Raw genomic sequence first — 16,601 nt, forward strand, 5'->3', positions numbered from 1 at the left:
ACAGGTATGGTGACAGCGATTTACTGTAGACCATGTGGCCATTATATAGTACCAAAAAGGCACGCACGCACGCACAGACAGACAGACAGACACTCGCGCACGCGCACTCACTCACACTCACTCACTCACACTCACTCACACGCACGCACAGACAAACACACACACACTTATATATTATACACACACACACATTACACACATTAACTAAGTTAATAATGGGTTAGTTCACCCAAAAATGACAGTTCTGTCATCATTTATTCTCCCTCATGTTGTTCCAAACCTGAATGAGTTTCTTTTCTTCTGTTAAACACAAAAGAAGATCTTTGGAAGAATGTTGGTAAACAAACAGCTGACGGTAGCCATTGACTAACACAGTATGGAAAAAAATACTATGGAAGTCAATGGCAACCGTCAGCTGTTTGGTTACCAACATTCTTCAAAAGATCTTTTTTTGGGGTTCAACAGGAGAAAAGAAACTCAGGTTTGGAACAACATGAGGAGTAAATGATGGGGGGGGGGGAGATCATTTTTGTGTGAACTATCCCTTTAAGTTCTACATTAAAAATAAACCCGGAATTGTATTTTGAATATGTAATACATTGGTTATTTTTATAATTCCCTTATCCTCCCCTAGTATTATACATGGTCGAATTACAAAGAAAGTAGATGAAATATCAGCAGAAGATTGAGACAAGACTTTAAACTGAGTGAAAACTCATCATGAATGCAAAACAGTAAATATCAAAGAGAAATGACTCAAATGTCACAACAATACAAAGAACAGTAGTATGAGCGTTCATGTAAACACTGATGATCTCATTCCGACTGAAATGAAACAAAGTGTCCATGTAAACGTGGCTACTCACATCTCTTCACTGATCTTCTGACGGTCAGAACTCAGGTTCTCCTCATACTGCGAGTTCTGCTGTTTCAAAGCATCCAGCTACGACAGATACAGAGAAAAAAACAGCTTGCCTACTTTAATTATGTGTTTTACACCTACAGTTTTTGCTGTGCCAAAATATTTTTTGTATGACAACTGACAGCATTTCTTTTTCTTGTGAAACTTTTCATAACACTTCAAACACTGTACAGCAAATCTTAGCTGTTGAAGATGTTACCTCGTTCCTCAGAGAGTCTAATTCTGTGTCCTTCTCTGAGATCAAGGCACTCTGTGTTCGGAGAGACTGCTGAAGAGCTGCGTTCTCCTTCTCTGATTCGCTCTTCAAAGTGCTTTCCCTGCGCAGAAGAGAGCTTGTGTGATTGAACTTTAGTCATCATTTACTCGCCCCCAAGCTCTCCAACCCTGTGTAACTTTTCTTCATCCATGAAACAAAAAGAAACACTTAATAGAATGTTCGTGCTGCTGCATTCCATACAGTAACGTTTTCAGACTTCAACTCACATACGTGACCCTTTAGCACAAAACCAGTCTTAAGTGTCAATTTTGTGAAATTGAGATTTATACATCATCATTTGTTAGGATGGGACAATATTTGGCTGAGATACAACTATTTGAAAATCTGGAATCTGAGGGTGCAAAAAAATCGAAATATTGAGAAAATCATCTTTAAAGTTGTCCAAATGAAGTTCTTAGCAATGGATATTACTAATCAAAAATTAAGTTTTGCTATATTTATGGTAGGAAATTTACAAAATATCTTCATGGAACATGATCTTTACTTAATATCCTAATGATTTTTGGCATAAAAGAAAAATGTATAATTTTGACCCATACAATGTATTGTTGGCTATTGCTACAAATATACCCCAGCAACTTAAGACTGCTTTTGTGCTGCAGGGCCACATATGATGCTTGTAAAAAAAAAAAAGAGACTAAAATCACCAGTAGTCTCAGTCTTAATGACCGAGTCGTTGAGTCATTTATTCAGTCGATTTGTTCAAAAGGGCTGATTCGTAAGAAACTGTTTTTTTATGAATGGGTCAGTGAATCACGGATTCAACGTGTACAAAAAAGGCAAATTCATTCAGTAACGAAACACTGCTGTGTGCAGAGACGCACAACATGGCTTCGTTTAGAACCATTTCCGCGAAATAGTGCAAAACGACATTATTTTCTCTACGAATGAAATCACTTAATATTAACTTCTTGTTTGTTGAATTGTTGCCCGACTGTTAGAAAAGCCTGCCACAGACCATGATAAACTCTAACCAATCTGTTTATATAATCGCTCTAAATGCATGTGCGTGTCCTAGAAAGTCTGCACATATAATACCATGATTAAACATCTATACTTGTTGCTATACAGTAACAATAATCTAATTTGACTGACTGGAACTATGAACTATGTCTATGAAAAGCATTAATAAACTGCTGTCATTTCTCTGTGTTCATAAATGTCTGTACGGACAGCTCATTACCTCGTTTTCATCTCCTTCAGCTGATCGTTGAGACCGTCACACTCCTTTTTGAGCTGCATTCAGACGACAGTGAAGAGATTTCAAGACATTTACTAATCACAAAATAGCACACAAATATGAGAACATCATCATATTCAAATTAAGTTATATTTAGCTAGCAAACTACAATGTTTGCAATGAATTTACATAAAACACTGGCCCAATTTTTTTTTCTTTGACAAGCAGAATGAAAATTTGATCAAATAGTTTAGTTGAAGCATCTAGATTGCGACTCTTTATCTGCGGGATTTTTAAGCTCAAATTTAAGACCTGCACAAATCAAATGAATACCATATGAGTGTGGTAGGGCCTATGATAACATATTAGAATGACTGTAAAAAGCATGATTTACAGTTGTTTTCACAAAAACAAAAAGTTTTATAAAATGATAAACATTTCACATTTCAGCCTTTAAACCATTTTTAAGAAAATGAATGAGTCAAAAGTATCAATTATTATTTTAAACAATTAATATAATCCTCGTCTTTCCGTCCCCAAATTTAAGACCTCTTCAAATCAAATAATTAAGACTTTCTTGTACCATTTAAGACATTTTAAATGCGATACAACTAAATGTAAGACTTTATAAGGACCTGCGGAAACCCTGATGGCACAAAATGAAACCGTAAAAACTGCACATAATGCAATAAACATACGTTTAGCAGAATATTGCCGTCTTTGTGGCTGCTGGCGAGCTCCACGGTTAGCTTTTCCTTCTCGTGTTTCAGAGCCTCCACTGCCTGGGCTTTTTCAGCGACTGCTTGTTTCAGCTCCTCATACGACGGATACAGAGAAAAAAACAGCTTGAAGCAGACACTAGTAGATATAAATATTCCTGCAAATATCTGAGGATTTAAAAACAAATGTGCAGCTCATTGTGGCGTTTACATGAATTATTCATGTTTTCTATTTATTTCTACCAGCAGCTGGATGAGTGTGTGGTTAAGCATTACTGATGCAATTCCTGTAGGTTTTTACTGTGTTTCTCGCTGTAAACCGCACAGGTACAGCACATTTCTTTATCTGTGGTGCTACACACTTGCCTGCTAAGCTTCCATTTAGGGTTTAACAGTACGAGTATGAGATTTTTTTAATCACAGGTTCAAGGTATCTATGGGGCCCTATCATTTCTGCGATGCACAAAACACAGAGTTGAGAGTATAACGGAGAATGTCCCAGAATTCGGCAGAATTTGGATGAATTGATCAAAAGCACGGCTGCACACACTGAAACTCAAAGGTACTTCTTCATGAAAATTTGGTTTAATAAAGAAATCGTGACATGAATACGTTACTAATACACAGTAGAATGTACTTATAGTAATAATAGTACTAATACTATTATTAATAATAATAGAAGTATTAAAACATTTATTTTTAAGGAGAAAAAAAACTTGTTTTAATTTTAACTGTAAACCTCTGTTGCGCAGCACTTTGTTTGCTAAAAAAAATTAATTGGAATTGTTAAATTGCATTTTTTAAATATTACTTAAAATTTTATTGTTTTATGCCTTAATTAGTTTACCAGCAATACATTTTCATTAAATCATAAATCTAGAAAAATTAAAACGGACAACTCAAGGCCCTATTGCAGTAAAAACATGTGATAAATTATTCAATTGTTTTATGAAATCAATTTCATAAATTGATTATTGATTTTTTTTTTTCCATTAACAAAGAATCCAGGAATATTAAAATGGAAAAAAACTGAATTTGGGAAAAATAAAACATTAAACAGACTTCATAGGGCCCTAAAAATGTAATAAACTGTTGTTAAATTGTGTACATTTCATAATTTAAATTAATTAGACATGATTTTAGATTAACAAAATTTAATTTAACCATTGAAATGGAATCCAGAAATATTAAAATTGAAAAAAAAAAACAAGGAATCCAGAAAAATGTAAATAAATCAATAAATAGAATTTGGGAAATAATAAAATGTTAAAAAGAAAGTATATATATATATATACACACACACACACACACACACACACACGCACACGCACGCACGCACACACTCTCTCTCTCTCACACGCACGCACGCACACACTCACACACACACTCACACATGCACATGCACACGCACACGCACGCACGCACGCACACACTCACACGCACACTCACACGCACACACTCACACTCACACACTCACACACGCACACTCACACACGCACACTCACACACGCACACACTCACACTCACACGCACACTCACACTCACACTCACACTCACACACACATATATGTATTATCATCTGTTACAATGACTCTTAAAGTGTTGCGTGTTCGGGCGTAGTGTCTAGATTCTAACACTTGGGTCTAGTCTGGGTTTGGCGTTTCAGTGTCAGAAGCACAAAACACATCAGGAGTGTCACGATCCTGTTACCAATGACTAGAAATCTCACAGAGATGACACTTCGTAGTTTAGAAAAATGGGTTCCTGATGGTTTCTCACCTTTATTCTTAATTCTTTTGCAGTTAACATGTCTCTTTTCTTCTCTGCTGACCCACTGAGCATTTCGCTCTCCAATGGTCATGCCTTAACTTTGCAAATTCTAGTATTGCATCCTTCTCGTGGCCGTTTAATAATTTAATAAGTTATATCTTTTTTTTGGCTCATTTTATCTGTAAAACAAAACCTGCTTAATAATTACACACACCTGAATATAAGGCGTTTTTCACTTGCCTTCATGGACTGTTATATATCACTTATAAATGATCAGAATAGTAGGTAGTAAGACTGGCGTGGTTTGAGATTGGTAAAATGTGCTTGGAAATAAAATATGCTCAGAATATCACCTTGCATAATAACTGTATTTTGAGAAAGGTGCTGAATGGATCAGCCTGTAATAACTCTGGGTATGCACTCACCTTGTTCTGCATTTCGTGCACTGAGCTCTTGAGCTGCGTCACCAGAGCCTCGGCCTCAGCCTGGTCTCTCTGAAGCGGCTCGATCTGTGTCTTCAGCTCCAGGCTTTCATCCCGAGACGCGCGGAGCTCCTGGTGCACTTTATCAAACTCGCTGTGTAGTCCCTGCATTTCTTTGGAATGGCGCTCCACAGCGTCGGCAAGCGCTTTCTCTCCCGCAGCAAGCACGTCTTTGGCTTTAGCATGATTGTCTGCAGCGCTCTTCTCCTGAGGACGCATGACACAATGCCCATTTTCAAGTCATACATGATGTCTGAGGACATGAACTTCATCTCCAGAGCTGCTCTGAGAGTCACTTCAGCAGCTTTACAGCGTTCACTTTGAGAAAAAACTACCGGAAAACACACTGAAACCGGAAAAATAAAAGTCAGGCTTAACTTGAAATTATGACAGAAATATATTACTGTAGTATACTAAAGTATAATTCTCAAAGTAATATTATTATTTTTAAGGAATGTCATACAAGCCAGGCATTTTTACATTAATTCACACAGTTCTGTTGTGTAGCATCTGGCTTGACTAAATGAAAATGCAATGTTTTGTTGTAAATTAATCTACTTTGATTGCATTTTGAAAGAACGATTGAACTGTTAAAGTTTTATTGATTCATTAGACACAATTTTTTTGTAATGATACATTTGTATCGAATCATAAAATGTAGAATCCAGAAAAAAAGTAAATGGAAAACACAGAATTTAGGGGAAAATAAAATGGATTTCACGGGGCCCTAAATTAAAAGGTTTGCTTACTATGTGGAGTTTAATTGTGAACAAAGTTATGCTTATTATTATTATTATTTTTTATTCTTAAGGTCTAACAAACATGTGGAAAGTATTTCCTTCCCCATTAACGGTAAATATCAATATTGTATCAAAAAATATCATGATAATATTTTTGTCCCTATTGCCAAACGTATATTTTGACTTTAGAAGATCCAAAAAGTTAAATCTGTTCATGACATAAAGCAATCATATCTCTGGATTGAACTGCTTGATTCATAGGGATTCGTTTTATGCAGCCTTTATGACTCTTTTGGTTTTCAATGAAGGGACAGAAACCTCTTAGTTTTCATTTAAAATGTCTTACTTTGTGTTTTGAAGACGAACCAAAGTCTTCTGGGTTTGAAACAACATGAGAGTGAGTAAATGATGACACAATTTTATTTTTGGGAGATTTATCTCTTTAAATCATTACACTTAAACACAGTAAGGGTGTGTAATGAGTGTAAAAAACGAGTGCAATTTTAACTGTAAAATACTGTAAAAACGCTATGTTGTTAATAGGTTAACAGTAAGTTCCCGTACTATATACAGGGAAAAACTGTAAAATATCTAACCAGACATTTTATGTAATTTTACAGTAAAATGCTGTTAATTGTTCAATTTTTAGAAGTAAAAAAAGAACAAATCAACATATAATTTACAGTAAAAAACTGTAGACTGATATTCCCAGAATTCCCTGCGTGACACTTCACATTTGAAAGCATTTATGGCTCTTAATAGTTTTGTCATGTTTGTTATCAGTTATGTACATGTGGGTTTATGTTACATCTTCTGTTGTTTAATTAATATTTATTGCATTATTTAAGTGTCGTGTGTTACCATGATGGTGTTTAGTGTTTGCGTGAATGACTCTGTGCACCTTCTATATATTAGTATATACTTCTGCTTGTGGCGAAGCTACTTGTGATGAACTTTGATTCTTCATGTGGCTTTCTCTTTTACCACCTGCATTATTAAAGAACAAATCAACATATAATTTACAGTATAAAACCGTAAACTGATATTCCTGCGTGACACTGCACATTTGACAGTATTTTGTCTAAATAATCATGTTTCTTAATAGTTTTGTCAAGTTTGTTATCAGTTATGTAGTACATTTGGGGTTTATGTTACATCTTCTGTGGTTTAATGAATGTTTATTGCATTATTTAAGTGTCATGTGAGTCACCGTGATGGTGTTTAGTGTTTGCGTGAATGACTCCGTGCACCTTCTATATATTAGTATATACTTCAGCTTGTGGAAAAGCTTCTTGTGATGAACTGATTCTTCATATTGCTGTCTCTTTTACCATCTGCATTATTATGGTGGTTGTCGTTTATGTTAAAGATACAAAACAGATTTTAGTAGCAGTGTGCGTTGTTGAATTTACTAGTTTACACTCACATTTTCTTGTTTGTAAATTACAGTTTTATACTGTAAAATTTACAGGTGGTTCTGTAAATGTTTTTACAGTTTTTCTGTATTTTACACACAATTATTAAGCTTCCAAAATTATTTAGTAAAAACTACAGATTAGATTTTTTACAGTGTGGGATGGGAGACGTTCTCACCAGAAGCTTGATCGTCTCCTGCAGGCTGGAAAGCTCTGCTCGGTGTTTCTGCTCCAGGCTTTTGGCTCGAGAGCGTTCCTCCTCCGCATGAGCTGCCTTCTCCCTCTCCTCTTCAAGCTGCTTCTGAAGCTCCTCTAGTCTCCTGAAATCAGGCAGGACTCGTGAATTATAGCTATGATTGATTTAGTCCACCAATATATGTTTCAGGCCCCACAAACCAAATCAAGCTAAGCTGTAAACCGAGGTTAATGACTTGTTTTCTTTCTCTACGGTTGTTCTTAAGCAGCTTAATCAAACCTCTCTTTCTGCTTGATCTGCTCATTCAGCTTTGTTATTAGAGTAGAGCTGTCGCCCGTTGATTTCGTCATGTCCACAATGTCATTCTCAAGTTTAGTTTTGTCTTTGGTCAGCAGCAGTATCCTTTCCTCGCTTGCTTTCAAATTTCTCTGTAAACCTTAAGACGGAACAAGACATCAAGATCATCAATCACACCGAATGTAGAGCTCTATCGATTCTGACATAAGTCAAGCCGCGACTCTAAGTAATCTGTGCGTACACATACCTTGATCAGTCTGAGCAGATGTGGCTTGATCATTAGAGGTTTCTTCAAGATTCTGTTTCTGGAAAATGAAGAACGTGAATGGATTTGAGGATTAATCAGAGGCTTAATTCCTTGTCTCTAAATCAGTGCTTCTGGATTTTGACTCCTACATATCCTAAACACAGACTCCAGAACCCCGCCATAAGCAGCGGTGTCATTATTCGTGCCATTCAAATGTACTTGTGATGTATTTAAAGATGTAGTTCACCCAAAGATGAATGACCTGTATGACTCACTTTCTTCTGTGGATCACGAAAGCTGATATATGTGACCCTGCAGCACAAAAGCAGTGTTAAGTCGCTGGGGGATATTTGTAGCAATAGCCAACAATACATTGTATGGGTCAAAATTATACATTTTTCTTTTATGCCAAAAATCATTAGGATATTAAGTAAAGATCATGTTCCATGAAGATATTTTGTAAATGTCCTACCGTAAATATATCAAAACTTAATTTTTGATTAGTAATATGCATTGCTAAGAACTTCATTCGAACAACTTTAAAGATGATTTTCTCAATATTTAGATTTTTTTGCACCCTCAGATTCCAGATTTTCAAATAGTTGTATCTCAGCCAAATATTGTCCTAACCTAACAAACCATACATCAATGGAAAGATCATTTATTCAGCTTTCAGATGATGTATACATCTCAATATCGAAAAATTGACACTTAAGACTGGTTTTGTGCTCCAGGGTCACATATTAAAAATCAGCGGGGTCTAAAACAACACTGGACCACGCTGACTTTCATTATTAAAGAAAAACAACAGAAATGTAAATGGCAGCATATTAATTTTTGGGTGAACTATCCCTTTAAGTACTTTTATTACCATTTACCTAAGCGATTTTGCCTAAGTATTTTTCTCTAGCCAGTTTCCATGAAGGTATCTTTACACCGTCACTTACCAGCACACTAACTTCTTGCTCCAGAGAGCTCTTTTCCTGCAGCAGGCCACTCAGCTCTTGTTGTTTAACCTCTAGTACCGAGTTCAACTCTGTGACCTACAGCACGGTATCGCACCATAATGGAGGGAGATGACAGGGACAAAACATGAGCAATGTCACACACAAAAACTCAAAGAGACCCGTGCCGGTCGCACAAAGTAGAACTTAAACAAAGTGAAGGACTGGAATATTATGGGAAATAAAATCTCAGAACACTGTTGAGAACAATGCTAACAGGGCTGCACGATTTGGAGAAAAAACTGAACTGTGATTTTCTGATAAAAATTGTCATTGCGATTGCTGTGCTTGTTTGTATACGGCCGCACAATTTAGCAAAGATGTTATGATTGTATATCAATAATACGGCAAATAAATAATAATAATGTTACCAAATGAACATAAAAAAATGTACTAAATAAACAAAATAAGAAATGTTACAATTGTAATATTTCACTGTAAAATAAAAAAGTATTTTTAAAGAGTCTTAATTTCCATCAAACTTTCCAATCAAATATCCCTTAACCTCCTGAGACCCAGAAAAAAAAAAGTTTTGTGAATTTAGTATTTTTTCATGTCATTACATTGTTTAGAGCATAAGAAAATAAAATTAAAAATAACATTTTTGAAAAATTATATTTTATTCATACGTTATGCTGTGTCCTCTGTAGGAAAAAATAAAAAGACATTAATAAACATACATTTTTAGGTTTCAGGATTTTTTTATACCAAACTTTGTATAAAGATGATTCTCAACTGTTATGAAATATATAACAGGATGATCTGATATACCATTTTGCTTTATGCAGTATGTGTGTAAAATGGCCATAAGAGGGTTTACAATGTATCTATACACTTTGCATATTAATGTGTTCTTGGGGCAACATGTAATGAAAAAAGAAGTGTAATAATGGGAGTAATAATTGGCAGTATTTTCATAATAATATCTAATATTTCATAGGAATATTGAAATATAATTTCTTTCCCAATTCATTTGTTGATAAGTGCTTTTCATTACAAGTATGGGAAGATGGTTGGCGCATGTTGCGTTCTCAGATACCCAAGAGTTTGTTTGGAGCAGCATTTACTCTGAAACACGCAGCACATATATTTACTTGATTACTTGATTTGACAATCACACTAAGCCATACTGTGACTTCGGTTTTATTTCAGTTAATCGTGCAGCCCTATAATGCACAATGCACAAATGAAATGATCAAACAATAAGAATGAATGCATGAATGAACAGCACAGGACTGTTACTGTAAAAACCTGGTGCATTGCAAACCGTGAAAAGACAAGTGCAAATCACTGTCACTGAACACCACTGATGTCAAATCTGGCATATGAATATATAAATATAATAAATATAAAGCTATTGTATGGCTTCAGAAGAGTTGAAATACTTCTAAAATTCTTGTCAATGAGCTTCCATACATTTATGTTGAATGGAAAAGAGCAACTTGGACATTCAGCTGAATGGCATGCGTCGATTACAGCATTACATTTATATTGACTCCCGTTGCATAAAGTTCACTACTTAGTTTACTATATTGGTTGTGTATGAGGCATGCAATCAATGTTTCTGCGAGAAAAAAAAAACTCCTAATAAAGTGGTCAGAAAATAATAATCCAGAGTAATCCTCCTTAAATGTTTATTATGTTTACATTTGTTATTATTGATCTAAGCGTTATTTCATCACTCATAATTCTTGGTCTTAATAGTCTTGGAATATCTAAACATAAAAAGGGACCTCTTTAGGGATTTGTTCTCTAATATCAGACTCAGAGAATCGCACGCATTGATGCATTGTTTTCTCCATCAAAAGTCTTTTGAGTTTAAATCAAAAACACACTAGGCCACATGAAGCATTTTAGGGAGAAGAATAAGGGTCTTGTGGCAAAGCATGCTTTGTTATCCTGCAGAGAACCGCCTGCACTTTACAATACATTCACGTTAATTTTGTTATTTAATAGTTAAGTATCTACCCGAGTTCTCACTCCAAAGAACCATTTTGTGCCAAAATCATTGGCAACTGCTGTTGATTCTTCACTATCACTCTTCTCAGATTCCTCGACATGTATACGCTGTATAATATGTTCCTGCAGTTGTGGGATAAATGGACGTGAAGGCCTACCTTTTCTTCCTGAGATCTGGCTTGGCTTTTTGCCTCCTCTATTTGGGTCAATAACCTCTGCATGTCTCGGTTCTCTTGACTGTGCTGTGCCTGAAGAGTCTGAAGAGCTGTTTCTTGCTCCAGAGCTTCTTCTGCCTTTTCTCGCAGCTGCTGACCTAGCTTAACTCCCGCGTACTCCAGCTCTTTCACCCTGAGCTCGGCACTGTGAAGTTTTCCCAACACCTCCTCCATCTCCACCAGGTGCTGCTCCTCTGCCTTCTCCAGACTGGTGCGCAGCGTTTCTACAAGCCGTTCGCTCTCCTCGCTGACTTTCAGGAGCTGTGCCTTGTGCTCTTTGGCGTCACCCGTCCAGCCCATGGCTTCAGAAGCACGCTTGTTCGCGAGCTCCTCGAGCTCCAGTTTATGTGTCAGTTCCAGCTGTTCCAGAGCATTACGCACCTCCTCCAGCTCAGACGTGCCTGCCTCGTGGGAGGCTCTGAGCTCCTCCAAGGCTTGCTGGTGCGAGGCCTCGACCGATGCTAGTTTAGCGCGCCACTCCTCAACGATATTTGAATTCTCCTCCTTAGATTTGGCCAGCTGACCCGAAAGCTGCTTGTTATTCTTCGCCAGCTGTGTGTGGAGAGAGCTTAGCTCCTCCTCAGGAACCCCGTCTTGCCCTGAGACAGATTCCAAAGACTTGCGAAGAGCAGCTACCTCCGTGTCCCGCAAGGCAAGATCCCGCTCTAACTCCAAGATACGGGACTTCTCAGAGACTGTGGCCACCTAACAGAGAAAACTGCTCTTTTAGTAAACTAAATGTGCTGTGTGGATAAGTGAGAACTTATTTGGTGGTACGGATATGATCATCTTTTCAGGTTAAGAAGTGGATCATTTAAATAGATTTTCATACAACTGTAGCTCTTTTCCATGTATAGGAGCAATGCTACCTAAGCTACAACCCCAATTCCAGAAAAGTTGGGATGTTTTGTAAAATGCAGTAGAATCAAGAATCTGTGATTTGTTAATTCTCTTTAACTTTTATTTAATTGACAAAAGCACAACGAAAAGATTTCCAAAGTTTTCACTGACCAACTTAAATGCATTTTGTAAATATAAAAAAATTTTGATGTTGATGGTTGCAACACACTCCAAAAAAGTTGGGACAGAGGCAAAATAAAAGTGAAAAGGTTATAGAATATCCCAGTTAAACAGTTCACAGTAAGCAGGTGAATTGGATCAGGTTTGGGAATAAAAGGAGCATCTCAGTCTTTGCCAGCAAAGCCACTTTGTGCCATGAGAGAAGTGTCACACAAATCAAACATCACATTTCTCAATGCAAAATCGCAAAGAATTTAGATCTTTCACCAACTACCATACATAATATCGTGAAAAGATTCAGGGAATCCAGAGAAATCCCAGTCTGTGTAGGGCAAAGCAGGAAACCTGAGGTGAATGTGTGTGACCTTTGACCCCTCAGATGGCACTGCATGAGAAAGCGTCATGCTGCGGTGTGAAATATAGCCGCATGGGCTCAGGAGTACTTCAGAAAACCACTGTCACTTAACACAGTCTGCCGCTGCATCAGTAAATGCAACCTGAATCTCTGTTACTCTAAGAGAAAGCTATACATCAGCTCTATGCAGTGATGCAGCGGGGTTCTCTGGGCCTGAGCTCATCTCAGAGAGTCAGAAAGACAGTGGAAATGTGTGCTGTGCTCAGATCAGTCCACAATGGACGTCAAGTTCTCACAGCCAAAGACCAAAGGGAGCATCCAGACATTCATCAGCGACAGATGCAGAAGCAAACGTCTGTCATGGCATACGGGTTTATCAGAGCAAACAGCATGAGTGACTGGCATATGTGCGAAGATACCACTGACATGGAGGCATGTACTGGGATTGTACAGAGACATATACTGCCATCAAGATGACGTCTTTCATGGGAAGTCCATGGTTATCAGATCAAGACAATGCTAGGTCTCATCCTGCATGTGCTACAGCAGCGTGGTTCTGTAGACACAGAGTGAATGTGTTAGATCAGTCCAGATCTGTCTCTTATTGAACATGTATGACCAGTCATGAAAAGGAGAGTCAGACAACGACGATCACAGACTGCTGAGCTTCTGAAGTCTTGCATCAAGCCAGATTGGATGGAAATTTTGCTGGCAGAACTTTAACAATTAGTATCCTCGATTCCCAAACAATTAAACACTGTAATTAAAAGGACAGTTGATGTGACGCAGTGTTAAACATGGCTCTGTCCCAACTTTTTTGGAGTGTGTTGCAGCCATCAAATTTTGTTTATATTTACAAAATAAAATGAAGTTGGCCAGCGAAAATATTGGAAATCTTTTCTCTGTACTTTAGTCAATTAAATGAAGGTTAAAGAGAACGAACAAATCACAGATTCTTGATTTTATGGCACTTCACAAAACGTCCCAACTCTTCTGGAATTGGGGTTGTAAGTAAAAAAGCATTGAAACGAGGAACCTGGGACAGAATTGGGAGGAATCGTGACTTTACAAGTGAGCAACCCCAAAACTGATCATCTAGCAGGGTTCCCACATGAATGGATTATCATGATCTTGTCAGTTATTCATGGTCTAGGATCAAGGATTTTTTTTTTTAGAAATTACTTTATAGACATTGTGTGCAGATTTCCATGTATATGTCTTTTTTTATTGTTATTAAATTTAGTAAGACCTTCAACCCTCTGTTATAGCACAACAGCTGGGTTCCGAAAGTAAAAATTCCATTGATTTTTTTTTTAAATCAATGGAATTATAAAAATTATAAAAATAAATTTTAAAAATGTATTTTGTGTTCCAGGGTCACATTTCATGTAGTTAAATACCTTCACCAAGTGTTTTGGTGCACTCTTTTTGTCATTAAAAGCAAATGAGAAATATTCTCTCCGCACATCAGTTTTGGCCACTAGATATACAGTACATATAATCAATAACTTTAAATGAATAATTCTTTCCCTCATTACAGCCATTAAGTACACTATCTTGTACCTGTCTTTTTTTCCTGATTTTGAAATAGTTTTGTGCATCAAATAAAAGTTAGTTATGTTCTGATTCACCTTATAGCTGGGTGGTTTGGTTCATGGCTTAAAATGCTTTTAATGAAAACTTTTTAAAAATCCCTATGGGAGAAATGAATGGAAAAATGCTTCCAGAACCAACGCCACCAAAAGCCTGTGTATATCTCCTACAGTACTTCCTAAGGTTGTGCTGATTTCCATTCGACAACTTACAATCTCCCGATGCTTTCAGGTTCTCTACGGCTGTGGGAACCCCATATAAAACAAATCTGTGTTCTTCTATATACCTATATGTATATCAAGACACCACAATGATATTACAGCAATGAGATATTTAGTGCATGTTAGTAATCATTCCTAGTATTAGTTATTAATTGGAACAACATGCAGTGAAGATCCCTCACTGACACAGAAAACTAAATGTTAGCTGGAGCACTGTGGCATATCTTCCCATAGCCCAAGTGAAGATCCATTACCCTAGAGTCTTCTAACTCCCTCTGCAGTTTGTCAGCTTTGGTCTTTTCAAAGAGAAGACTCTGTTCAAGCTCCTTAAGAAGGGCATGCTCCAGCTGGGTCTGCGTCTGTTAGTACAGAGAGAGGAGAGGAAGAAACACAACCAGTGCCACGTCACATGCCAGCCTGATGCAGAGAGACGAAGGGTGAGCTGTGGAGGTGTAGCGAGGAAAAAGAGGAGGAGGAAGATGTCGTGATGACCAATGCCACAGCAGAGGAAAGTGTAGCAGAGACGCCATGCAGCATTACAGTGGTTAGGAACAGAAACAAAAACAGTACTTCGTCCACAACAACGAGGAGAGGAACAATAAAAAATCTGATAATGTTACGTTGTTCCTGATGACCAAGCACTAAATCCAATGAAACAGGATGATGCTGAAGTTCGCACAATGAGATCTTCATGTAGGTTAATGACTTGTTAGGGCATTACAGATTAATTCAGAACTTATTATCCTACAAAGTGCGAAAAACAAAAGCATCTGACATCTGTGTGGGCTTGACGATCGACTTCAAAAAAGGAGATCATTTAGTATCCATTTTCAATGGAAATTCACTTGTATTTTATTTCTACGGCTGTTGAAGCATGTAAAGCATCGTCTAGGTTGCTGATGTGCATGTTTTATAACTTCAAATCATTATCCAACAGTTTCTTGAATCTGAACGCATGAAGAGAGTTATTTTTGAATAGGTAGGTCAGGACATGAAAACAACTCAAATGTGCAATGATGAAGGGTGCAAACGATCAATGAACCTATCAAGAGTGCTTGATTTAGGAACAGGACGAAGCCAGAAAGTAATAAACACAGACATATTACTACGGAAGTCCTAAGAGGCCGTGGATTATGAATATTTTTCTTTCTAGTTTTCTCGTGATCTCGACATGACATAAAATTATTATTATTTTTTTTACAATGATTGTTTGATCTACTGTTGCTAACACAGATCACACAGATAAATGCGCGCTTATACAGTATGCTGTGGATATTTCAGCAAATTGCCTAGTAATAACGTCTACCATCAATAAACAAAGGCTAAGCAATCACTGTTGATTTTTTTTCCAGAGACAGTGCGCTAAACAATTTGTTTGTGTGATTAATTAACATGTTTAAATTATCAAAGCGTTCAACACTGCAAACACAGGCGGAGCGCCTTCAGAATGATGCAGAGAACTATTCTAAAATTTGTTTGGGATTTTTATTAGTCATGTAGGATATGCTGTGACTGATATCATGTGCATTACAAGCTTGGGATGCTGTTTCAAAATATTGTTTTTGTGTGTGTGTGAGTGAGTGAGTGAGTGAGAGAGTGTGTGTCTGTGTGTGTGTGTGAGTGTGTGTGTTTGTGTGAGTGTGGTGTGTCTGTGTTTTTGTGTAAGCGTGTGTGTGAGCGTGTGTTTGTCTGAGCGTGTGTGTGAGTGTGTGTTTGCGTGTGTGTGTGTGAGTGAGAGAATGTGTGTGAGTTTGTGTGAGTGTGAGCGTGTGCGTGTGTGTTCATGTGAGAGTGTGTGTGTGTGTGTGTGTGTTCGTGTGTGTTTGTGTAAGCGTGTGTGTGTTTGTCTGAGCGTGTGCGTGTGTGAGTGTGTGTGTGTGAGTGTTTGTGTGAGCGCGTGTGTGTGTGTTTGTCTGAGCGCGTGTGTGAGTGTCTGTCTGAGTGCGTGTGTGTGTGTGTGTGTGAGTGTGTGTGCGTGTTTGTGTGAGC

General features: G+C 37.4%; 1 protein-coding gene across 2 annotated transcripts in view; it reads right to left on the reverse strand.

Annotated features, from left to right (window-relative positions):
• The window catches only part of clip1a (CAP-GLY domain containing linker protein 1a), a 41,498-nt gene that overhangs the window by 5,769 nt on the left and 19,128 nt on the right, over positions 1-16,601 (reverse strand). The window contains exons 9-19 of one of the 2 annotated variants that reach the window (XM_016505388.1): positions 14,867-14,971; positions 11,367-12,128; positions 9,193-9,288; positions 8,246-8,303; positions 7,981-8,137; positions 7,684-7,825; positions 5,432-5,557; positions 3,078-3,194; positions 2,383-2,435; positions 1,122-1,239; positions 867-943 (exon numbers count right to left, since the gene is read on the reverse strand). In XM_016505388.1, coding sequence (XP_016360874.1) covers positions 867-943; positions 1,122-1,239; positions 2,383-2,435; positions 3,078-3,194; positions 5,432-5,557; positions 7,684-7,825; positions 7,981-8,137; positions 8,246-8,303; positions 9,193-9,288; positions 11,367-12,128; positions 14,867-14,971 — 1,811 coding nt within the window. The remainder of the gene's footprint in view (positions 1-866; positions 944-1,121; positions 1,240-2,382; positions 2,436-3,077; positions 3,195-5,431; positions 5,558-7,683; positions 7,826-7,980; positions 8,138-8,245; positions 8,304-9,192; positions 9,289-11,366; positions 12,129-14,866; positions 14,972-16,601) is intronic. The other variant, XM_016505389.1, reaches the window with a different exon arrangement.

This window comes from Sinocyclocheilus anshuiensis, unplaced genomic scaffold (assembly GCF_001515605.1).
Source record: "Sinocyclocheilus anshuiensis isolate Anshui unplaced genomic scaffold, SAMN03320099.WGS_v1.1 scaffold238, whole genome shotgun sequence".
Classification (NCBI taxonomy): Eukaryota; Metazoa; Chordata; class Actinopteri; order Cypriniformes; family Cyprinidae; genus Sinocyclocheilus; species Sinocyclocheilus anshuiensis.